This window comes from Pelophylax lessonae (genome assembly GCF_965119305.1).
Source record: "Pelophylax lessonae genome assembly, chromosome: 2".
Classification (NCBI taxonomy): domain Eukaryota; kingdom Metazoa; phylum Chordata; class Amphibia; order Anura; family Ranidae; genus Pelophylax; species Pelophylax lessonae.
The window spans coordinates 557,520,844-557,547,252 of record NC_138769.1 but is presented as its reverse complement, the minus strand read 5'-3'; the positions used below and the strand labels follow the sequence as shown (position 1 = coordinate 557,547,252).

Here is a 26,409-nt window from a genome sequence, read left to right as displayed (position 1 = left end):
GATTGTCCAGGGAATTTGGATTTTTGTTCCATTTGAAAAGGATTTCCATCTGGAGGATTCTCGTGTGGAATTAAGTGAAGGGGACCGCCTCGAAGGACGACACCATCAGTCCCAGATCTCTTATGCAGGTCCAAAGTGATGACCATTTGCTGGACAGCAACAGCTGAATCGCAGTCTGTAGTTTTTAGAGTTTTTCCGGAGGAAGAAAAACCCTGGCTGCGGATGAGTCCAAAGTCAGACCTAGATAGTCCAGTCTCATGGAAGGGACCACTTCTGAAGGTTCAGAATCCAGCCGAACTCCTCCAGAGTTCTCATGGTGATCTGCAAATTTGTCGCCAGCACTGTGGGAGACTCCACAAGGAGAAGCAGATCGTCCAGGTAACCCAGGACCGATATCCCCTGCTGTCGTAACAGCGCCAGGACCGTAGCAAACACCTTTGTGAAGACCCGAGGAGCAGAGGCGAGACCAAAGGGTAACGCCACAAACTGATCCTCTCCCACGGCAAAAACGCAGAAACCATTGATGTCCTGCATATATTGGGATGTGAAGGTAGGCATCTTGGCTCTCTATGGAGGCCAAGAAATCTCCCTGATGTAGAGAAGCCACCACCATGGAAACAGATTCCATCTTGAATTTTTGAACTCGCACGAAGCAATTCAATGCCTTCACGCACCTTGCCCTTCTTCCAGGGGACCGTAAACAGGTTTGAATAAAAGCCTTGAAAACGTTTCGCACACGGAACCGGAACTATTACTCCCTGTTGTACCAAGTCCTGTACCGCCCCAAAGAGAGCCTGTAAGTGATCCGAGACAGTCTCACATTGGAAGGGAAGAACCTTACTGATGGAACAGATCGAAACTCGATCTTGTACCCGGACTGTATGACCTCGTGAACCCACTTGTCTTATAGCCAGGATAACCACAGGCCCGGGAACCAACAAAGGCGTCCCCCCACCCCAGATACGGGTGAGGGCGCACCTTCAGGCCGAAGGGGCCTTGTCCTCAGATCTGCAGGAACTCGATTTTTTTTTGCCAGACCAGGGTCGCTTGGAACCACCCAAGGAGGCCTTGAAGGACTTTGCCTTATCGACTGACCCCGAGGGAAGGAAAAAAAAAAAAAAAAAAAAATGTGCTGAAAAGGAGGGGCCCCGTCTTGCGGGGAGGTCCTTACCCTTGTTAGCCTGTGGGAGAAAGGTGCCCTTACCCCCTGTGAGACCTTTGAAAATGTCATCCAGTGTAGCCCCAAACAGGCGATCTCCTTGAAAACAAACAAAAACAATGGCATAACAAGCGCTCCCCAGGACAACGAAAACTAGGCTGGTGAATGATGGATAAAATATCTCAGTTTATTGAGGATATTTTGGCAAAGAACTCCAGTAAATGGATGGTAAAAAAACACTGGTCACCATAAAAGCATGAGTGGTATGGCAGTACCTTGAGTGGGAGCCAATGCTGCAGACAATGTATTGAGGAGATGTCACCCCAATAGGGGATGAGATTGAGCTGAGCCTGGTGACGGACGGAAGGGAAGACCACCCGGAGAGATGCCTCAAGGATGGGAGGGGGGGGGGGACCCGCAGCGTCTTCCCACTTGGGGGGTAATCACAGCTGTAAGCATAGGGTGGCCGGCCACATCCTCGGACGTGAACTCGTGAGTACTCAGCCGCGCCGGGAGATGCACCGAGAGTCAGCAGCCGAGTCGGGAGATGACAACACCAGGCCGCGGGAGTCAATACAGAAGACAACATTATCCACACTCTGGAGTACCGGAGTAAAATTGAAGTAGCCAAGTGTGTAAATGGACATGGTTATGAGTAAGCGACTGGAATTGTCGTGAAACGCGTCAATCAATTACCTGTCCTGTGCCTTATCAGTCTTGCTTTGATGTTTGTGATGAAGAATAAACCACTCCATTTGTTTTGACCTACATCAGAGTGCGGTCACCATTTTTGTGTTTGGCTTACAATCCGGATGGCGGATCCGACCTGCACCTGAGCGGTTTGCTTGCATTGGATCATTGTATTTCCTTAGTGCAGACCCCGCCAGGGAGTACAGATTGCGGGCCACAGACTCCGCCTTTATCTGCCAGATCCTTAAAGGACGGGGAATCCTCCATTGGGATCATGGCAGCTTTATTCAGTCTTGAGACCGGAGGGTCCACCGTAGGTGGCACAGTCCTCTTCTTTATAACGGACTCCTCAAAGGGGTAGCGCCTAGTCCCATTCTTTTTTGAGCATGTTGTCAAAATACGTGAGAAAGGGAAAAACCTTTGCCACTCTGGATGGCTTGTGAGTGCCAAACGTAACCTGCACCTCATTCGCAGTCGCAGCTGCGTCCTCCATTTTTAGGGTCTGATGCACAGACACAACTAGTGCGTCCACCAGCACCTTTTCTTGTGCTGTGGCAGAGGTAGAGATGTGATCCTCACTGTCAGAGGTGACAGGGCACGAGGTAGTAGCCCCGGCAGGGAGACCCCCTATCTGCGGTGGCTGAATTGGACTCAAAAAGATCAGATGAAGCAGGGGTAGGTGGAGGGCTTTTTTGGCACCTCGCCCTTTAAATGCCACCTCCACCCGAGACACAAACGATTCCAGGACCGCCAAAAGTGCATCTATGGACACCTGGGAACCGGAGGGCCCTGCAGCCTCCTTGAGGGGGGTCAGGTGGGGACCCATGTTCTGCAGGGTCCATGTTGAGAGAGGAGAAAAAAAAAAAAAAAAAAACCTTCCCACTGCGCTACAGGGCCCCCAAGAGGTCAGGCAGAGCGTACTGAAGACCCCCAGCAGAACGAGAGAGCGAGACCCCCCCAGACTCACCACCCTACACCAAAGATGCACCAGGAGGCCCAGAACGTCTGCAAAGTACGTGTCTGCAGCGATCTAATCCAGAAAGAAAAAGATCTGAGGAGCAGCACTAGGGTATACGGAGGGGCTCCACCAGGAAAAAAACACCTCAGGAACTCCCAAAACATGGCCACCAGTGATTGCTATTAGAAATCCACTGCAAAATGGCCGCTTGGTGTACCAACATGGCCGCCGTATCTTGCAGAGCACATAGGCTACAAGAAAATGGCGGCCCCGCACAGCCTGCGGAGCTACTAAGGACCCTCATGGGGACCCCTCAGCCTCCTGGACGGGATCGACAGGAAGGTGGCCCTAGGAGTGACAAGTAACCCCCCCCCCCCCGATCATTCGTTCACCCCCCACCTGCAGCCTGGCACTTGGTCCCAGCCCCCCGGGAGTAGTTAAAACCATCCCATAGCCCCAGTAGTGGGTGCGTGACAGGACAGAGGGGAACCCGGGGTTGTGAGAGTCCAACCGTCCTAGGGGAGGGGCCCGCGTCCACCCCAAAATCTGCCAGGGGAAGATGTACTTACCATACAAGGAACAGGCGGCTGCCATCTCCTGATAGAACCTCTCTCCGCCGAAGTGGGGGGGTGTCGGCCAATAGGAACACTGCAACTCGGGCCTAAACCTGGTCGTATGCGACCTGGCAAGACGTTTAACTCGCGGGGCCAGTCCCCGTCCAGTGGGACCATGTCGTGGCTGACCTAGTGCAGAGCTGGGGTCTGCACGCGCTCGCTGGCCGGCGTGACCACTGTATCTATATATCCAGCCCATCCCCCCAGATCTGGCTTAGTTGCTTGTAGATCTCACAGGAAAAAAATCCGGAGAAAAAGCAAACTAGAAAAAACGATATGAAAAAAAAAATTAAAAATTGGCCAGGACCAAAGACCCCGGCAAGGAATTAGGTCCTTACTCCTGACTAGGCAGAATAAAACTGACATCCTATAGCAGGGAGAGAGGGTATACCCCCTGGGATTGCCCATAGGCATAGCCAGAACTTTTTTTCTGCCTAGTGTCCTACTCCTGTAGGGGGCAGTATAACCCTACTGATATGAAGATCAGAGACTGCGTCCGTCAATGAACGATAGAGAAAAATTTTTTTACACAAAGTTGTCATTGAAATGATATATTGCTCACACATGCCATGGGTATATGTGGAATTACACCCCAAAATACATTCTACTGCTTCTCCTGAGTATGGGGCTACCACATGACTTTGACAGTCTAGCCACGTACAAGACACCCAAAACTAATCACTGCCTTCAGGCTTTCTAAGGGCATAAATTGTTGAGGTCACTCCTCACTACCTATCACAGTTTCGGAGGCCCTGAAATGGCCAAGATAGCATAACCCCCCCCCCCCCCCCAAAAAAAACTGGATTTTTGACTTACCGTAAAATCCTTTTCTCTTAAGCTCATTGACAGACGCAGGACTGATATCTTGATATCCGTAGGGTTATACTGCCCCCTACAGGAGTAGGACACTAGGCAGGAAAAAAGTTCTGGCCACACCTATGGGCAGTCCCAGGGGGTATATCCTCTCTCCCTGCTATAGGATGTCAGTTATGTAACAAAGCAGTGTCAGAGACTCATACCAACTCAAAATAGAGGGGCGGGTACTGCGTCTGTCAATGAGCTTAAGAGAAAAGGATTTTACGGTAAGTCAAAAATCCAGTTTTCTCTGTCGCTCATTGACAGACGCACAACTGATCTCTTGATATCCGTAGGGATGTCCCAAAGCAGTGCCATAAACGAGGGGTGGGATAACAGAAATAAAATCCAATCCAGAAGGCCAAAACAGAGCCAACCAGAAGAACAGAGGACTCATCGAAACAAGATGAGACCCACCAGAAAAAAAAAAACCCTGAGGTAGACCAAAGGTCCACCCAAACAGCAGCCTGCAAAACCTTGCGACCAAAAGAGGCATCCGCCGATGCCAGCACATCAACCTTATAAAATTTTGTAAAGGTATGCACAGACGACCAGGCAGCCGCCTTGCAAACCTGAAGCACCGACGCCTGATGGCGGAAGGCCCAGGAAGCACTAAGAGCCCGAGTAGAGTGCTCCTTAACAGGGAACGGAGGAACCCGACCCTTAATAGAATAAGCCTGCACCACCGTCTGTCTGATCCATCTGGAGATAGTCACGGCAGACGCAGGCAACCCCTTTCTAGGGCCATTCGTGATCACAAAAAGTGAATCAACCTTACGAAAAGAGTCAGTAGTAGCCAAGTACACCCTGATCGCCCGAACCACATCCAAGGAGTGTAACGCAAACTCCCGTGGATGACTGGACTTAGGACACAGGGAAGGTAACACAATATCCTCATTCAAGTGAAAGTCGGAAACCACCTTAGGAAGGAAGGATGGATTCGGACGAAGAACCACCTTATTCCTATGAACCACCAGATAGGGGGAACAACAGGACAACGCAGCCAGTTCCGACACCCTGCGTGCAGAAGTGATAGCCACCAAAAAGGCCACCTTCTGGGATAAGGTAAGCAAGGGAATCTCCCTAATATTTTCAGAGGGAGGTTTCTGGAGAACCGACAACACCAAAGATCCCAGGGCGGCAAGGGCGCGCGCACCGGAGGAGCCAGGTGCCGCACCCCCTGGATGAAATTCCACATGAAAGAATGAGTAGCCAGTGGCCTCTGGAAGAAGATCGCCAATGCTGAAACCTGGCCCTTGATAGTGCTCAAGGCCAGCTTCCGCTCAACCCACCGTTGCAGGAAGGCCAATATCCGAGCCACCGAGTAAGAACATGGAGGAACCCCGAGGGACTCACACCACGCGATATAAGACCCATGTGCGATGATAGATCTTTCTGGAAGTCGCTTTCCTCGCTTTAATCAGAGTAGGAATAACTGAAACAGACAAACCCCTGTCCTTCAGCACCTGGCTCTCAACAGCCAAGCCGTCAAAGCCGGCGATCGTAAAGCAGGATGGAAGATCGGTCCCTGAGACAGCAGATCCTCCCTGAGAGGAAGTAGCCAAGGAGCGTCCGCGACCAGCCTGACCAAGTCGGGGTACCAGGCCCGAAGAGCCCAGTCCGGAGCTACAAGGATGACTGGAATTCCCTCCGCCTCTATCCTGCGAAGAAGTTTCGGCAGCAACTTGAGGAGGAAAGGCATACAGCAGCTGATACTGCCCCCACGGAGCAACCAGCGCCACGCCCAGAATGTGAACTGCGGAAAGCGCCGGAACAAACCGTTCCACCCAACGAAGAATGCCGGCCACTTCCACGGCCGCCAGAATACTCTTGGTGCCCCCCTTGGTGATTGACATAAGCCACGGCCGTAGAATCCCTCCCCACCCGGATAGACTGGCATCCGTGGTGACAATCGTCCAATAGATCGGAAGAGAGGACTTCCCCTGACTGAGCATCGGAGACCGAAGTCCCCAAACCAGAGATTCCCTGGTCCGCTCGCTAAGCCGGATCCGATTGTCCAAAGAATCTCCTTTTGGAGGGTCCGCGTATGAAACGGAGCCTGCAGCGACTCCGCACAGAGGAGGAGGTTGCCCAGGTAGCCCAGAACCAATATGCCCCGCTGCCGCAACAGCGCCAGAACTGGGGCCAAAACCTTTGTGAAAACCCGGGGAGCAGAGGCGAGACCAAAGGGTAACGCCCCAAACTGATAGTGGTCCTCTCCCAAAGCAAAGCACAGAAACCGCTGGTGTCCTGCGTAAATGGGAACGTGAAGATAGGCATCCTTGATGTCTATGGACGCCAGAAAATCCCCCTGATGCATGGAGGCCACCAATGTGCGAATGGACTCCACTCCTTGTTGCATCAAGTCCTGCACTGCCCCCAACAGAGCCGTTAGGCGATCCGGGGACAGTCGCATATTGGAAGGGAAAAACCGCGCCGGTGGAAGCGATCGAAATTCGATCTTGTATCCCGACCGACCGTATGACCTCGTGGTCCGGGAACCGGCGAAGACGCCCCCCCACCCCTGATATGGGTGCGGGCGCACCTTCAGGCTTAAGTGGTCTTATCCTCAGGTCTGGAAGGACTGTATTTTTGCTTACCAGACCAGGGTCTCTTGAAACCCCCCGGGGGGGCTTTGGAGGGCTTCGCCTTGTCGTCCACCCCGGAGGAGCGAAAAAACTTCTTGTGAGCAGAAAAGGAAGGTCCTTGTCTGCGGCGAGGTTCCTTACCCTTATTAGCCTGTGGTAGAAAGGTGCTCTTTGCCCCAGTGAGATCCTTGATAATCTCATCAGAGGTAGCACCAAACAGGCGACCCCCTGAAAACGGAGATCAGTCAAGGCTTTTTTGGAAGCCTGATCCGCCGACCAGCACTTCAACCATAGCATGCGCCGGAGGGCCACAGCCGAGATCAAAACACGCCCCAGCAATGGAGCAGCGTCCAGTGCGATGTCACAAACTGTAGCCCCTGCACCATTTACACCAGCAAATCTGCCACGGCAGGGGGGGGAGACTCTCCCCTCCAGGTCATGGCGTAACAGCTTGGCCCATTCCGTCAACGTCTGCAAAACCGGAGCAATGGTAAACACTGGCCTCAAGGCCGACCCTGCCAGAGAGAATATGGAACGGGACACAGATTCCGCCCTACAATCAACTGGATCCCGAAAGGACAGGGAATCCTCCAACGGGATAACAGTAGCCTTATTTAGTCTGGAAACCGGTGGATCCACCAAAGGTGGCACCGTCCATTTTTTAAGGAGGGATTCTTCAAACGGGTAGCGCCTAGCAATCCGTTTGGGCATCCCAGGGGGTCGTTTTGGACGGACCCACTCCTTCTTAATGATATCGTCAAAGCATTTGGGAAAAGGAGGGCTTGTGAGTGCCAAAGGCAACTTCCGTATGAGCTGCATCCGCAGGTGCAACCTCCAGTTTTAGGGTCTCCCGGACAGACAATCAGTGCGTCCACCAGTGCCTTGTCTTGCGCTATGGCGGAGGCAGAAAGGTCATCCTCACTATCAGAGGAGACGGGGCGCGAGACAGTAGCCCCAGAGGAGGAACCCGCAGCAGCAGCGACTGGCTCAGGATCAGAATCTGAGGCATTAGATGAGGCAGGGGTATGCGGGGGTCGCTTTTTAGCCTCCCGTCCCTGACAGGCCACCTCCACCCGGGACACAAATGACTCCAGGACCGCCGAAAGCGCATCAATGGTGAGCGGAGAATAGGAGGGCCCTGCGGCCACCTCGAGGGGATCAGGTGGGGACACGTGCAGCAGGGTCCATGCAACACCAGGGGAACCAGTCAGCAAAGTATGACAAAATTGAAAAAAAAAAAAAAAAAAAACTTTTTTTTTTTTTGCAAAATGTCACCCAGCGCTACAGCGCCCCTCAATGAGACAGCATGCTTCGAGACCCCCGCAGAGAGGGAGAGAGACCCCCAAAAGGCTCACGACACGATGCACCAGAGTTCAAAAGGACTGCTCTCAGCGTTGTCTACATGACAAGGAAGTCCTGTGGAGCGATCTTCCCATGTCTAGGGAGGGGCTCCGCCCCCTCATACGCACTCAGTAACTCCCACAGCTGCCCAGCTCTGCAAACAAAACAAGCTGGGTGTACCAAGATGGCTGCCTCCATGAGCCACACGAGGGACTCCAAAAAATGGCGGCCCCGTGCGCTGCGGTGGGAAGGGGAGTCCCCACATCACTAACAGACGATCGATCGGCAGGTAGGCCCTGGGAAGCCAGGGAGGAAGCCCCCCCGCACAACAGCCGTCCGCACTGTCGGGACCCCCCGCCCCCTTAGCGGCTTGCATGAACGGCTAGCCACCACACACACACACACACACACACACACACACAAACACCCCCCCCCCCCCGTATAGGGGGGGGAGGGAGGGGGGAGAGTGACACCAGAGAGGGGGGGGGGTGCACAGGGGAACAGAGGGGAACCCAGATTAGTGTGGGTCCAACCGTCCCAGGGAGGGGCCCGGGTCCCCCCCCAGAGTCAGCCATGAGGAGAAGGGGGGGGGAAGCATTTACTCACCATACCGAAACAGGGCGGGCGCCACGCCAGACAAAACCCCTCGCCGCCCAGTGGGGGGGGGGGGGGTGTCGGCCAAAGGAGACGCTGCGACTCGGCCGTCGACCGGTAGTATGCAACTCGGCGGGACGTTTAACCCGCGGGCCAGTCCCCGTCCAGTGGGACTATGTCGCGGCCGATCCAGCGCGGAGCTGGGTCTGCACCCGCTCGTAGGCCGGCTGGGGTGACCACTGGATCTCAGCATCCAGCCCGTCGCCCAGATCCGGCATAATTGCTTGAAGATCTCACAGGAACAACTGGAGAAAAAAGCCAACTAAAAAAAGATCTAAAAAAACTTGCCAGGACCAGAGATCCCAGCAAGGAACTTAGGTCCTTACTCCTGACTAGGCAGAAAAAAAACTGACATCCTATAGCAGGGAGAGAGAGAGGATATACCCCCTGGGACTGCCCATAGGTGTGGCCAGAACTTTTTTCCTGCCTAGTGTCCGACTCCTGTAGGGGGCAGTATAACCCTACAGATATCAAGATATCAGTCCTGCGTCTGTCAATGAGCGACAGAGAAAACCCCATTTCAGAAAGTAGACTCCCTAAGCTATTTGTTGAGAGGCATGTTGAGTCCATTGAATATTTTATATTTTTCCACAAGTATCCGGAATATGACAAATTTTTTTGTCCCCTCCCACTGCTCGTAAAAGCAGTCTAGCGGCTAATTATCTGCTAGGATTGCTTTTACATAAAAAGCTAACCAGTGGCTGTAAAAAACAATACCAGAAAGCATGTGGTATGCCCACCATTAGACCTCCCAGCATCCACCCTTTTCTAATGATATGGGCATAAATGCAATGTTTTTTTTTTTCGTTCAGCCCAAAAAAAGAACATAGCAGATTCCTCCATTCGCATAGATCAACGTGGATGAAGAAAAAAAATATATATATCTATCTATCTATATCTATCTCGAAGAATAGGGGAGATCAGCCCTCTGTCCACCCCAACCCCTATGCTTCGCCATATATGCTCTTTAACTGCGGTGGTGAAATCACCTCCATCAATCATTGATTACATATATGTTGAGAGCAAACGCTGTTGCTGTCAGAAAAAACAATTCAGTTCTGCAGCTGATGGGCGTACCTGTAAACAATGGTTAACAATAAAACATTACAGTATAACAGTATGTTATAAAGTACAGTAAAAGTAGAAAGTAGTAAAGTAGAGTAAGAACAGAAAATTAACTCAATAAAATAACTGTTTTTGGCTTTATTTTTTTATTTATTTTTTTTTAATGTAAAAAAACTGACCGGACTAGGGTCTCTCAAAATGCAATAGCCCACATCTTTTGAGACCCTGTGTGAAAAGTGTGCCCTAGACTGTGCCGTGCGGTACCCTATACAAATACTCTACTAGTCAGTGGTAGCAACTGAAACAGTCCCCGATGCAGAGACCAGGTTGGCCAGGACAGGAGGGTCAAAAATAGTGGGTGTCATGCCTAATTCCATTTCCTACAGACACATCTTCTTTGGGGTGCTCTTTGGGTAGGGGTACTAGGGAGGACATCCGAAAAATGGCTCCCATGCAGCCGGCTCACTGCATCTGGACTGGTAATTTGGGCTGCAGCACCTTCTAGATGCAGAAGGGCTGTAACGATCTCTTCCTGCAATTCATCGTTCAGCAGAGCCAACTGAAATAAGTATACAGACACTTTTTGTCCAAGTCTGGCCTTACAGGCAATTAAGTGCGGTGCCATCATCTGGCCGTTGAAGTCCACCCCTCCCCATGTTAAGGTTGTATTTGTGGACACAGAGGGGCTTCTCAACACCAGTCGCCACTGCAATTTGGACTGTCATATCTGCGTGAATGGAGGACAGAACAAAAACATTCTGTGTGTACCTCCATATTACTGCAAGCGATTTATTACACTTCAAGCAGGCTCTCTCCCCCCGTCCAAGTCGGGTCTCTACAAGCCGTTGAGGGAAGCCCAGGCTATTAGGTTGCATGGTGCCACATGCACCAATTGCAAAATCAAAAAAGGTGTCTAAAAAGTGGCACACTTGTATAGAAGTTGTCCATGTATAAATGGTACCCCTTTCCGAATAAGGGTGGTACCAAGTCCCAAACAATCTTGCCACTGCTCCCCATGTAGTCTGGGCAGTTGGGGGTCTCCACATTGCTATCTTGTCCCTTGTAAACCCGGAAACTACATGTATAGCCAGTTGCCCTGTCACAGAGCTTATACATCTTGACCCCATATCTGGCACGCTTGCTGGGGAGAAACTGTTTGAAAGCAAGGCGGCTAGAAAATTTAATCAGGGACTCATCACGCAGACATCTTGTTGGGGCGTATACAAGGCTGCAAACTTCTGGTTAAAGTGGTTTACAAGGAGCTGAACTTTGTGGAGCTGGTCATATCCAGGGTCACCCCGAGGACGTCAGAGATCATTGTCACTGCATGAACCGCAAGATTTGCTCGTATCTAGTCCTGGCCATGGCAGCAGAGAACATGGGCATATGGTGAATTGGGTCAGTGGACCAATATGACCGCAACTCACTCTTTTTAGTAATGCCCATGAGGAGGGATAGGCCCAGAAAAGTTTTAAATTGGGAAACTGTGATACATTTCCATGCAAATTTTCTAGCAAGGGTCAAATTTGGATTTGCGGCGAATACTTGATCAGCATATACATTGCTTTGGTCTGTAAAGATCTCCCGTGAAAAACAGCTCATAAAAATCAAGGGAAGTAAAATTGTCTGTTCTCACCTGAATTCCGGGTTGGCCAGTGAATGGGGGAAGTAGGGGTGCTGCAGAAGTGGTGGGCCCCCAATCAGGAAGAACACTATGGGCCGGTCTTTGAATTCTTGGTGGCTGCGGGACACTACTTGTGCTAGCCACCGCACCAGCTTAAAACTGCACTTATGGGACTCACCATGTCACCTAGTGTTACTGCAGTGCTGGTTGTCTATGACCAGGTACTAGGCCGCTGCTGCTTGCAGTTCAACAGAAGGTTGAGTGGCACTAGTACAAACACTCTGCTGCATACGAGAACCGTGCGGTTGTTGCACCTCAGCAACAGAAGAATGGGGTAGGGTACACCTGACCTTCGCAGGGACCAATACTCCGTCAAAGCGATCTCTCAAGGTGCCGCTGCTGTCTACATGTTCGAATACTGAGCCTGATTCTGACAGTGAGGCTTCCCCATCGCTCTCATCTGTCATGCTCAGTATCGTGTAGGCCTTTTCACTAGCGTACCTCTGTTTGGACCATTTTAGTCAATAAATTTATAGGTACCTAGTTTGACGCCTGGTTGTCAAGGACTGTTTGAACCGCTACCAAAAAATGTAACTGCTAGCGGTAGCAGAGATCAGGCCTGACTCTGCTAACACTGCGGTTTAGTGTGCTGTGCATTAGAAGTGACTAATCTCTTGATTCTGCACTTCTTGGGGGAGGGGGGGTGGCACAGGTGCTGGCAGGTGTCGGGGCTGATCCTGCCAATGCTGCACTTTGGGAACACTAAACTATAGATGCTAGTATAGTTCTGATCAGATCAAAGATATTGATCCGTTCAGACACTATGCTAGTAATGGTGGCGCGCGCGCGTCTGTGCGCGCGTGTCACAGGCAATCAAAGGGTAAAATGTATTACTAAACATGTGGCGGACAATCTGACGCTGTCCTGGATTACAGCCAACGTGCCAACGTTAAAGCTAACTGATGTCACCTGTGACACTAATACAGTGATCACAAAAAAGATCTGTACACTATAATAGTGACCCAGGGCAATGAAGGGGTTAATGGGGGGGGGGGGGGTGATCAGGGGGTTAAATCTTTATTAGAGGACATATGGCAGGGACCCTAAACCTATCTGGGACTACCACTAACTGAAGTCACAAGTGACACTAATACAGTGATCAGTAAATTGTCTGTATAATGTAATTAGTGTACACTGTGAAAGGTTTAAAGGGGGATGATCAGGGAGTATTATCTTTATTGGGGGATATATGGTGGGGACCCTAAACCTATTTGGGACTACCACTGCCTTTTGCACTAACCAAAGTCACAAGTGACTAATACAGTGATCAGTAAATTTTATCTGTATACTGTATAGTGTGCACTGTGACGGGGAGTGAGGAAAGGGTTAATTAGGGGGTGATCAGGGGTTAAAAATGTGCATATGTGTACTAGTGTCAGTGTACTGGTTATGTACTCACAGTAGATGTCTCCTCTCACGCTGGAACCGAAAAGGACTCCAGTAGAGGAGATGACATTGTACACTGTGCCTGTGTTTACATTACACAGGCACAGGAGGCTCTACCATTGGCCAGAACCAATCAACGGGTCAAGGCCAAAAATCATTGGCCTGGAACCGAATGAGATCGGGGGGGGGGGGGCGTGGGGGCTTACACGCCCCCTAGTATGTATGCTAAGTGCTTCCGATCTGCTGATAATTCTATTTACACAGCAGCCATTCTGACAGAGGAATAATTCATCCATAAAAACAAGAATCTCTGAAGTACATACTTGCTTTAAACTCTTTATCCAGAAAATATTGAGCAGAACAAAGAAACAAAAAATACTCCCTACCATGGAACTTTACCTGTATTTTAATTCTTACCTGTGTTTTTTACGAAGTCTTTTTTCCCTGCAGTTCCATTTACTTCTGTGGAAGAGGTTTCACACCTGGGATGCAAGAATTAAAATTTATATAACATAGTAGATAAAAATGTCTTACAGTTTTACTTGCCGACCAATCATTTTCTGGCACTTTTTGCTTACAAGTTTAAATAACTGGATTTTTGTCTAAGCGTTGGTTCACACTATGGCAATCTGACTTAGGGGGCGACCTGTGAAGTCGCGTGCACCGCGACTTTGGCGCGACTTGCACGGACTTCATAAAATGAATGTCTATGCAAGTCGCTCCAGGTCGCCCCAAAGTAGTAAAGGACCCTTTTTCTAAGTCGGAAAGACTTGTGTCGCTCCTATTAGAACCGGTCCTGTACCGCACAATGGGAGCGGGACAGACCGCGACTTGCCAACTCCAAGTCGGAGCAGTGTGAATGGGCTCTTACCATAAAATACTTTTCTGAGGTTCACGAACAGACAAAGCTTTAAGTCTTCAGACCATTGGGCTTATGCTCTTGCTCTCTAGGAGTAGGATTGGGTTACGCCCCTGGGGCAGTCCCAGAGGGTATACCATCACTTCCTGCTGTAGGACTTTCAGTTTGTAACAAGCAGTGTCAGAAGAACAAATAACTCAACCCCAAAAGAGGGACGGGTGCTGTGTCTGTCAGTGAACCACAAAGAAAAGGATTTCACGATAAGACAAAAATCCAGTTCTCTTTCATTCACTGACAGACACAGCTTAAAGTCTTCAGACCATTGGGATGTCCCAAAGCAGTGTCAACATGAGGGGTGGGAAAACACAGCAAAAACGCAGAATTCCCAACAAGGCTAAACAAAGCCAAGCAGGTTACAGCAGCTCAACTAGGAACAACTGGAGCTCACCACCAGGAAACATTTTCACCCTGCAAGTACATCCACCTTTTAAAATTTTGTGAATGTGTGTACAGACAACCAAGTAGCCACCTTGCACACTGGATGACGGAAGGCCCAGGAGGCACTAAGCACCCACGTAGAATGCAATTTAACAGGGAAAGAAGGAATCTGACCCTTAATGAAGTAGGCCTGCACCACTGTCTGCCTGATCCACTTGGAAATGGTCACAGGAGAGGGGGCCTGTCCCTTATGAGGTCCATCTGTAAGAACAAACCAAGAATCGGATTTCCCAATTGGTTCAGTCACCACCAGGTACACCCGCATCCCCCTTACCACATTGAAAGAATGCAAAGCAATTTCCTTAGGATGCTTAGGACATAGGGACGGTAGCACAATGTTTTCATTCATATGAAAGCGCAGAACAACCGTAGGAAGGAATGCCTGAAAGGGTCGCAACACCACTTTGTCCCTATGAATCACCAGGTAAGGTGACCGACAGGACAAATGCAGCCAGCGCCAACATGCGACCTGTGGAAGTAATAGATACCAAAAAAGCCACCTTCTGCGACAGAGTGAGCAGAGGGATTTCGCAAATATTTTCAAAGGGAGACCTATGAAGCACCGACAGAACCAAGATGAGATCCCACGGAGGTACCAGGGATCGCACCGGAGGAGCCAGATTGCAAACTCCCTGCACAAAAGTGTGAACCAAGGACTTTGCCACCAACGGCCTTTGGAAAAAAAAAATAGCCAAGGCGGAAACCTGGCACTTGATGGTGCCCAGAGCCAAACGTGTGTCTACACCCAATTGTAGAACTTCCAACAGGCGAGACACAGAAAAGCGAGGAGAAACCCCCTGCAACTCACACCAAGTAATGTACGCCTTCCAAACTTGATGATAAACCTTCCTGGAAGTCGATTTCCTAGCCTTCAACAGCGTAGGCATCACCGACTGACAACCCTGTCTTTCAGCAACTGGCTTTCAATAGCCACGCCGTTAAAGCCAGTGACCATAAAGCAGGGTGGAAGATTGCTCCCTGAGACAGAAGATCTTCCCTGAGAGGAAATTTCCAAGGGAAATCTGCTATCAGCCTTACCAGGCCTGTGTATCAAGACCAGAAAGGCCAGTCTGGCGCCACCAGAATGACTGGACTCCCTTCTACCTCGATTCTGCCTAGCAGTCTTGACAGAAGTTGTATTGGATGAAAGGCGTAAATCAGACGGTACTGACCCCAAGGGGCCACCAGGCAGAATCCCCCAGTGAGACGGGAAGCCAGAAGGTCCCCATCGGGTGTCCCCTACCAAAGACACAGTTTCTGAAAAACCTCCGGATGAAGAAACCATTCTCCTGAATCCAACGTCTGCCAACTGACATAGTCCGCCTGCCAATTACTTACCCCCGGAATGTGCATAACAGAGGGCCAGAACATATTCTGCCCACCTCAAGATGCCAGCCACTTCCCAGGCTGCCTGGGCACTCTTTGTGCCCCCTTCATGACTGACATATGCCACAGCCATAGCATTGTCCGATTGTATTCGCACAGGGTGTCCTTGCAGACAATCCGTCCATAGCGACAGATGTCTGATAGCCTGAATTTCCAGGATGTTGATCAGCAACCTGGACTCCTCCCGAATCCAGACACCTTGAGCCAAACACACTCCCAAGACACCTCCCCGTCCGAACAGACAGGCATCCGTGGTGATTACAGTCCAATACAGGGGAAGAAATGATTTTCCCAGACGGGGAATGGAGCCACCATAGGAGAGATTCCCTCGAGCCCCGACTCAACAGAATCAGATTGTCCAATTTGATCAGAATCTCCCTTTGCAAAGATCTGGTGTGGAACTGCACAAAAGGAACTGCCTCGAAGGTGGATACCATCAGGCCCAGCACTTGCATGCAAGTCCTGAGTGACTATCGATGGTTGGACAACAGGAGTCGAACAGCCTCCTGTAGCTTCAGCAGTTTTGTCTGAGGAAGAAACACCTGGGCTGATTCTGAATCCAGCGTCAGACCCAAGTAGTCCAGCTTTATGGACGGAGACCGTGCATAATTTCTGTAAATTCAGTGTCCACCCGAACTCCTGCAGAGTTCGCACCGTAACGTCCAAGTCAGCTTCTAGCGCCGAGGAAGACTCTGCACCTCTGAAATGAGACCAAAGGGTAACGCCACAAATTGAAAGTGATCCTCGCCTACTGCAAAACAAAGAAAACGCTGATGCCCGACAAATATTGGAATATGAAGGTAAGCGTCTTTGAGATCGATAGAGGCCAGCAGATCTCCTTGATGCAGGAAAGCTACTACTGTGCGAATGGACTCCAACCAAAATTTCTGAACCTGCACAAGGTAGTTCAGATCCTTAAGATCCAAGATAGGATGAACCTTGCCTCCCTTCCTGGGAACTATAACAGATTTGAATAAAAACCTTGGAAACGTTCCGACTCCAGCGCGATAACCCCTTGTGCTAACAGGTCCTGCACTGCTCCATAGAGGCCCTGTAGCAACTCTGGAGACAGGCATAAGTTGGAAGGAAAGAACCTTGCCGGATGCAAGGACCAAAACTCGATCTTGTAATCAAACTGAATCAGTTCGTGGACTCATTTGTCCTGAATGCGCAAGGTCCACATGTCTGGAAAGAAGCAAAGACGTCCCCCCGACCCCAGACGCACCCCTTTAGGCTGGGGAAGGCTTGACCACAGAACCAGAAACGCCAGCTTTGGACTTCCATTCCAGGGTCTCTTGGAGCCTCCCGCAAAGTTACGGGTGGATCTCGAGCCCTTTTCTTGCGAGCCAGCCAGTCGAAAGGGTCCCTTGTGAGCCGAAAAGAAGGGACCCCGCTTATGTTGAGGTTCCTTGCCCTTAGCAGCCTGCGGAAGTAAAGTACCCTTACCTCTCCTAAGACTCTTACTGATCTCTTCCATAGAGGCACTGAACAGACGGTCACCTACAAAAAGGAAAATCAGTTAGCACCTTTTTTAGAAGCCTGGTCAGCTGACCAGTACTTAAAACTAGATCCTGCGGAGAAGGATCACCGCCGTCACAGAAACCCTGCTGGCCAAAGGAGCCGCATCCAGGGATGCATCACAAATCTACTGTAACCCTTGGATCAACTAATCCTCCAGGTCCGCCAGCTCAGAAGCGTGTTGACTCCCCTCCAGATCCTGGCACAAAATCTTAGCCCATTCCATTAAGGTCTGGGATACCAAGGTGATCGCAAACACCGGTCCTAAAATTGAACCGACCACGGTGAAGAGGTATCGGACCAGAGCCTCCGCTCTTTTGTCCACGAGGTCCTTAAAAAAGACGGTGGAATCTGCCACTGCCAAAAGTATGGCCTTATTTAGCCTGGAAACCTGAGAGTTAGTTTCTTCAGAAGAGATTCCTCAAAGGGATATCTTCTAGAAAAACGCTTAGGTATACAAGTGACCATTTCGTCAAAATAGGCAGGAGAGGGATACACCTTGGTCACCTTGGAAGACTTGCGGGTGCCAAAATGCACCGGTGTAGCCAACTCAGCAGCAGCGGAGTCCTCCAGCTTTAAAGTTTACCGCACCGATACAATCAGGACCTCCACCAGCGCTTTTTCATGCGCTGCTGCAGACGACTCATCCTCACTATTAGAGCACTCAGCGTGCATGGACGCAGACCCAGTGGGCTGACTCTCGTCCGTGGCAGCCAAATCCACCTCGAAATCGGAGGAAGCAGAGGATACAGGTGAAGGTGGGGGGGGGGGCACTTTTTGCCAGGTCTCCTTTGCAGGGCCATATCTACTTTGGCTACTAGCGACTGCAGGGCTGCACCAGGGCAGACCGAGACCCAGAGGGTCCCGCACCTTCCAGGCGTGGATCGGGTGGTGAAACATGCCCCATAGGCTCCATGACCATAAAGGGTTAAAAAGGGAACCACGCTGCTCAGCAAAGAAAAAAAAAAATATATATATATATATATATATATATATAATTTTTTTTTTTTTTAAGAAAAAAAACGGTAGGCCCCTCCCCTCTGTGCACCCCTGGGGAACCACAACAATCAGCCCACCCGCAGCGCTATAGACAACAGAGGAAGGAATATATACCCCCCAGAGACTCACCACCCTAGTTGGAGAGCGCCAAAAACGGTCTGCCACACTGCAGGAAGAGGAAACGCTGACCTAACAATAGAGAACCCCCACAGCCTCAGCACTGCATTCCACTACAAAAAAAATGTCCGCCAATGAAACTATAAGGAAACCAAAAACATGGTCGCTGGACTACACAAACATGGCCGCCGAAGCCGGGAATACAGACTACGGCAAAATGGCGGCGCCACGCGGCCCTGCACGGGACCCTGGACCCCAGGGAAAAATTCAGACCCTGGGAGGGGACCCTCCCCCCGCAGCACCCAGGTGTAAACACCCCCTACAGAGGACCGACAGCGGCAGCACCCACCATCCTCCAGCCTAGCACCATACAGCCCCCTTACCCAATGTCATCAATGACCCCAAAAAGGGGCCTGGGAGGGGGGGGGGGGTATTAGGGGAAAGGTGAGGGCATAAACTTAAGGGGAAACCCAGCAAAGGAGAAGAAGGGGGAAACACAAGGGGGTTTAAAGGACACAGGAGGGGCCTGCCATTCCCAGGGGGGGCCTGCAACCACCCAAGTGATTCCGCAGGAAAGGAGGGGGGACACTACTTACCATACCAAGGTCACCAGGCTGGCTCCACTCCCAGTAGTCTACCACACCATCTTGGAACAGGGGTGCTGCGACCTGAGGTACACTGCGACTTTGGTCATGACCAGGGCTATGCGACCTCTCAAGGTTTTTTCACTCGCCAGTCAGCCCCCGTCCAGTGGTGCTATGTCACGGCCAACCTAGTGCGGAGCTAATAGTTGGGTTGCACTCACAGGCCAGACTGGGAAGACCGTAAGGATCTAGAATATCCAGTGCGTCGCCTAGTCCGACTCTTGATTGTAGCGCACACAGGAACAAAAATAAGAAAGAAAAAAAAGTTAAAAATTCCATTTAAATAGGAAAAAATGCCAGGACCGCAGATCCCAGCAGAGCGCCAGGTAGGCAGAAAAAAACTGGGGTCCTACAGCGCAAAGCGATAGTATACCCTCTTTTATATACTGCCTCTCTCCTAGAGAGCGAGAGCATAAAGCTCAATTGTCAGAAGACTTGAAGCTCTGTCAGTGAACGAAAGAGAAAAGTATTTTTTACTAGAAAATTAATTGGATTCCCAAAATCATTACATTTTTTTTTTTTTTTTTTAAAAGAGAGCCTAAAAAATAAAATGGCGATCGTGGCAATATTGGTTGTCATACGGTATTTGTGCAGTCCCTTCCATTGCTTCTGAAAACAATGCAGTGGCTAGTTTAGTCACCAGCAGAAAAAGAAAAAAAAAAAAAAAAAGAAAGAAAAAAAGTACTAGGGTTATATATGATCGCTTCAGCCATAACCCAGGCAAACCACTTGCAAGCCACAACATATATTTATACGTATTGCGGTCAGCAAGACTCACCTACATACAGTTTAATACTTTAGACAAGTCACTGACAAAACCACTATAAATGGTATACCACTGTATACAATGCTAGAGCACAAATAAATATGTTAAGCATTGCTCATGGGGCAAGAGTATTTAATTGAAGAATCACTAGGTCTAGAAGAGATCCTGTTCCCTTATAGCAGGTTAAACAGCTCAAATAAATATGTTAAGCATTGCTCATGGGGCAAGAGTATTTAATTGAAGAATTACTAGGTCTAGAAGAGATCCTGTTCCCTTATAGCAGGTTAAACAGCACAGTGCTTGTGCTGTCTAATCTGTCCTCTATGCTGAAAAAAAAAACCTGGATGATCCTGCCTGTTCCCATGTCCCCCCTTAGTGTGCTGACCACGGTAATCATGGCTGCTGATCCATGGATTACCGTGGTCAGGTTACGTGCCTCCATCATCCCGCTGCTTTCTTCTCTCCCCCTTCCTCCCTGCCTGTCAACTCCTGTTTGTGAGCTGTCTCCTCCGCCCCCCTCCCCACCTTCCCTCTTGCTGCTATTAGTAGCTGGCAGTAAAGTTAAATAAACATCACTGCCAGCCCCTTGGTTCTACTAAGCAATTCTACATTGTGCACATGTTTGTATGAAATTGTCCCTGTTAATACCCTATTTCAGAACTTTCTGACCGGTCATGTCACCTCCAGCCACTCTTCCCCCCCCCCCCAATGTAAGGGCTGCAGCAGGAGGAGATGAGTGGGGAGTACAGCGGTCACGTAACCTCCCGGCTAGGATCGCTTAGTAGAACAGAGGGGCTGGCAGTAATATTTGACTTTAAAACCACTTTGAGGACACAGACTCTCCATTTATCATGTGTACCATTATCATTGAATGTGAAAGTAATTGAAAGTGTAATTTTGAGCTGTCACCAGAAGAAAATGGGGAAACCTTCCAAAATCGGAAAGAATAGGTTTGGTGTCCCCTATGACAGATTCCTCCACTAAAGAGGGACTATGAAACCGGAAGTAAAGGGAAATGTCCCCAATGGGGGACACATTGCAAAAAAAAGAAATCCCTGACAGTGTTTATCACACTCAATTACTCTAAATAAAAATTATAAAAAACAAAAGCTTTACCTTTATTCTACTTTAATCGCCAACTAAACCCAAAATCATTTTTTTTTAAATTGTATGGTTTTTAACAAGTTGAATCACACACACTACACTGTATTCTAGATCTGCGGGACTCCAGTGGCAAGATATCCCTTCCCAAAATTACAGTTTGAAACAACATCCCCAAAGTCATGCAATGTTGCCACAGGTGGATTACACTGTAAAACAAGCAAATATATGAGCAATCCAGTAACAAGAATATAAACACTTTTTTCATGATGACCTTGTGGGCAGGTCAGCAACAGGCCTACAGGAAAATCTCACTACTGGATGGGTTAGCCTTCATGCCCAGTTAGTTCAGGTTTGCCATTTTAATGAACATGGTACTTATGAAACAGTAAACAGAGAGAAAACAAACATACTGCTGTGTTAAGAGTACAGCGCTGGTCTGATCAGTTTTCGCAGGAAGAGAGGAGAGAAGTTTTGTAAAATTGTTTTCTTGTGTGGTGAGTGAACAAGAAGTTTCATCAGATGTTGGTACATGTGGATGCGGGTTCATCTGCTGTAACACTGGATTTTCCTATGTAAGGAACAAAGACCAGATTTTAATTTACTAGTTTGTAAAAATATATGAAGTGAAGAACACTCAAACTAAATAATGCAAACCTGTGGGTAAAGCTCATCTTTTTTCAATCCTCCAGGGTCTTTTACAGAGATTTCAGGGTCAGGGTTCCTATTCTGCATTCTAAACAAGGGCTTTTGCTCAGAAGCTAAAAAACAATGAATACTGTTATTAGACTTAGCAGTGCTAGGAAGGTCACAGTACATCAAAGCAAGTGATGGTCATTTCCCTGGTTGGGCTGACTAAACTTCTTTCTCCTGAAAAACCATCAAGGGCAAAAAGATAGACAAACAATTAAAGGGTTTCTAAGGGTTTATTTTTTACAAATAACAAACATGTTATACTTACCTGCTCTGTGCAATAGTTTTGCACAGAGCAGCTCCGATCCTCTTCTTTTTGGTTCCGCCCTCCTGCTGAGTGCTCCCAATAGTAAGACTCTTGCTATGGGGGCACTTCAGCCGGCCCACTCCCGAGCCCTGCTCCTGTATATGGACATTAACCATTTACACACACAGGGCGGCTCAGTCCTCGCCTGCACCCCCCCCCCCCCCACTGGTGAGCCAACGAGGAGAGAGAAACCAAAATTCAGCTGCTGCGCTCATGCACATCGCTGGATCGAGAAGGGGCTCAGATAAGAATAAAGGGGGACTGGGGGAGCTGCACCCAGAAGTTTTTTTTTTAATCTTGATGCAGAATGCCTTAATGTAAAAAACCTTCTGCTTTTAGAACCACTTTAAGTTTGTACGCTTAAAAGGGAAATTGCATATTTCATATTCCTTTTTAAGCTTGGCCTCACAAATATCTAATAAAATGTATATTATATTGTTTTTTCTAGTTACTTTTAGCTGACTCACGTCATTGGAATGTTATTGTTAACTGATGACCAAGTCCTTGAAGGTCATATTGCAAAGGGAGCTGGCTTGTCTTTTCCTTACATTCAAGACCAATATACCACAGCCAAAACCTATAGGATTTTTGGTCTCCTATTCAGAGCTTGCAACCCAACAACAAGTGTCTGTGGTCACCTGTGCCATGTTATGGGACCCATGGCGGGGAAACAAGCATCTGTAGTTAAGTATTACTGTCATTTTCTTTTTATCAGTCATTACTTTTAATAAAAGTTATACTTTTAAGCATTTGTGTGATCTCGCTTTGCACATCTTGAATAAAAAACCCCTGAAAAAAAAAAAAAAAAAAAAAAACCCTGAAAAGGAGGAGGATGGTATTTGATTTGTGTAAATAAGAGATACAAATAATGATGCAAAATTGTAGTAGATTGTTTGTGCTGGGTTTAATGTTGTGTTCTTGTACTGTAAGCCATAGCACATTCAGAAAGCGTAAGAAATGTTTCAGATACTTAGCTGGCTTATTTGAGATGCATTTAGTATTCAGATGCAAGCAGATTTTTATTTTGGTGCCCATGACTGGATACTGGCTTGCGATTTTGATTTTTGTTTGATAAATTGGGCAAGAGACTCATACAAATGAAACTGTTGTATCTTCAGGAAACCTCAGTTTGTGATAATAAATAGAATTGGTCTCTGGACTGTAGAAGTTTCAGGGAAATGAGACTAATTCTGAAAACGTTGAGCTGAACGCTCAGATTGTTACTGCAGTAATGTAAGATATGTGTATATGTCTGAATTGTTCGTATAGCTAGCTAATGTTGAGGACATGGTATTTGTATGAAAGGATGTCGAATGCATGCTGTGTTTGTCTGTCTGTGTAAAAAAGGGAGAGAGAGATGGAGAGACTATTAGACAGTCCACCCTCTTTATCCCCCTTAAAGATTGTGCCTGTCTGAAGCAGGAGAGTTCCGAACATCTAAGAAATGAGTAATATACTGTTAAATGCGATATTCAGACGAAGGGCTTGTCCCGAAACATGTAATCTCAGTTCCACTCTCCCCCCCTTGTGGCGTTCAATTTTAATTTCACTACCATCCCCTTTATTTCCTGGACATGTCCGTTGGTGTGCGGCGCACAAAGCACTGTGGAGCTGCCTTCACATCTCTTCCGGGAGGTTGGATTTCGGTGAGCCGATTGCCGCTTGTCGATGTCGTCATCTGCCGGCGCCGCTCGAGACCGCTGAGGAGAGAAGACACCAGCTCACTGCGGTTGGCTCATTCCACAGGGAGATTGCCTTCTCCACCACCCTCAGGCTACGGATGCCCCTCTCATCCACTCCCCGTGTGTGGTCGCTCCCTGGGCTGTCTCCACAATTTTGTGAGACCTGTGAGATGTTCCCACCTGTCTCCCTGACTTCCATCACAGGTACTGCCTATCATTTGGACATATCCTGTTGACCAGCATTTTATGCCAAGTTTTACATTAAATGAGACTTTATCATTGAGACATTTTATTTGTGACTTCTGTGCCAACTTGCACTTGTTGTGGGGAGCGCTTACATCCCCATCCATTTCTTGTGTTTTTGCACTCTGACACACCGCATCTCCGATCTCGGTAAAGAGCCTACGTCAGTAGGCTCTTTACCATGTGACCAGCTGTGTCCAATCACAGCTGGTCACATTACAATGGAAGAGCTGTTGATCGGCTTTCCTTATCACGTGCCTGACAGGCACAAGTAGAGGAGAGCCGATCTGCAGCTCTCCTGACAGGGGGGGGTCTGCACTGGTAATCAGATCATTGATTACCAGTGCAGACCCTGGGGGGGGGTGCCACTAGAACCACCAGGGATGCCCACCATGGCCACCAGAGATGGCAATCTGGGCTCCGGGAGCACGCCAGTGCCCTCCCCATCAATGCCCTACCCATCAGTGCCCATCATTGCTGCCCATCAGTGATGCCCCATCAGCGAAGCAAAGAATGCATCGATTTACAAAATTGTATAACAAAAAAAAAAAAAAAAAAAAAAAAAAAAAAAAAAAAAAACTTATTTTTTTCAAACTTTTCTGTCTTTTTTTATTTGTTTAGCAAAATAAAAAAAAAATAAAAAAACCTTGCAGTGATCAAATACCACCAAAAGAAAGCTATTTGTGGGGGTAAAAAAATTACAAATTTGGTTTAGGTACAGTGTTGCATGACCCTGCAATTGTCAGTCAAAATGCAACAGCTCTAAAAGCTGAAAATTGGCTTGGGAAGGAAGGGGGTGAAAGTGCCCGGTATTGAAGTGGTTAATGATATGGAGGGTGTAAGAATACCCAAACATATACACTAAATGTAATTGTATTTCTTCCTGTGACGTTCCAGTTTCCTGCGTGTATTTAGCTGAACTATAGCGCCATGTACTTTGGTATATTCTGCCATAATCATTGTAGTGGCAAAACCACTTCTGGAGTGCGCAAACATTTTGAAAAACAGAATCCATAGGATGTGCACAGTACAGGAAGAGAAAAGGTTACACTAGGTTAAAAGGCTTTTTTTACATGAATGATGGTTTAAATTCAAGCCAATCATATCATTCATTATGGAAAAGGTAATTTTTTCAGAATTGTTGGTTTAATCTGGATTACTGCAATGGTTGCAAATTTTAAAGCAAGTCCACTCAGTGATCCTTTGGCCACCACGTTTGATACTCTGATTCAATTTTCTTGGTAAACGATTATGAAAGGAGATAGGCTCCCACATATGGTTTTACTCCATCCTCCCCGATTGTTTGGGTTTGGGACTGGCACACAGAATACCGTGACACATATGTATGGGTAATATGTACGCACACACTGGGGTCAGTGTAGACAAAAGTCAGTTAGCCTGCCAGAATGTCTTTGGAGTGTTGGAGGAAACTAAAGAAAAACACAGGAAAGGCACACATTAAGTAGTTTGAAGTTGGGCCTATACAGTGCTTTAAGTGGCCCAAAAGAGGTGCCGGTACTCTATTATAGCCTATACATTTTTTTTTTTTTTTTGATGACTCCTACCTATGACCAAATACATATGGCTACCTGAGACTCTTAGACTCACCTACAATGTGCTATGCAGCTGTGGCAGGCAGGCAGGGCATTGTGTTGTCACTGAGGGCGGCTGAGCTTAAACTTGAGGCCGAGGCGCCACTTTCTCTCTTCAGGAGAAGCCAATGCGATTTTTACATTATGCGCTATAAACCAATAAAAGAGCATCAATTTTGAAAAGAAAAAAAAGAAAAAAAAAAAAAAAGTAGTATTTCTCATTTTCTGCTATATAATATTACCAAGAGCGATACACAGATAAACTAAAAGTAGGGGGGCCAGAATGACCCCCCTACTTTTAATTAATCTGTGTATCGTTCTTGGTGTAATATTATAAAGCAGAAAGTGAGATACTATTTTTTTCTTCTTTTTCAAAATTGACGCTCTTTTATTGGTTTATAGCGCATAAACTAAAAATTGCATCGGTTTCTCCTGAAGAGAGAAAGTGGCGCCTCGGCATCAAGTTCAAGCTCAGCGGCCCTCAGCAACAACACCTGCCTGCCTGCCACAGCTGCACAGCACATTGTGTGCTTCTAGGCGAGTCTAAGGTAGCCATATGTATTTGGTCATAGGTAGCAGCAAAAAAAAAAAAAAATGTATGGATGCCTAGCTTTCTGCTACCTATGACGAAATACATATATCATGGCTACCTTAGATTCACTCACCTATAATGTGCTGCTCTGCTGCTATTCACCTAATGTGCTGTGCTGTGCGGGTGGCAGGGGCCAGGGCGCTGTGGTTGCAGGAAAGATGGCAGGGCACTTTGGTGGCCCTGGCAGGCAGCCAGGGCACTGTGGGGTGACAAGCAGCCAGGCTTTACTTTCTCTCGGCAGTGGCAGGACACCTGTTTTCTTCTAAACCACGCAGGGCACTGCTGGCGGGGGATGGAGCACTGGAGCCAGCCCCCACACTGTTTAGGCGCGGAGGAATAAGTTCCTTCTCTGCTGTAAATGCTGGGGCGGCGGGCCGGGAGTATGACGTCACTGGTTGCTAGATGCCAAGCGGTAGGC

At 48.4% G+C, this 26,409-nt stretch overlaps 1 protein-coding gene across 1 annotated transcript in view; it reads right to left on the bottom strand.

Moving 5' to 3' along the window:
* TROAP (trophinin associated protein) overlaps positions 1-26,409 on the bottom strand; it is a gene marked incomplete at its 5' end in the record, with an annotated part of 162,270 nt that overhangs the window by 97,538 nt on the left and 38,323 nt on the right. The window contains 3 exons of the mRNA XM_082244299.1: positions 13,412-13,476; positions 21,296-21,453; positions 21,540-21,643. Of these exons, the coding sequence (XP_082100425.1) occupies positions 13,412-13,476; positions 21,296-21,453; positions 21,540-21,643 (327 nt within the window). The remainder of the gene's footprint in view (positions 1-13,411; positions 13,477-21,295; positions 21,454-21,539; positions 21,644-26,409) is intronic.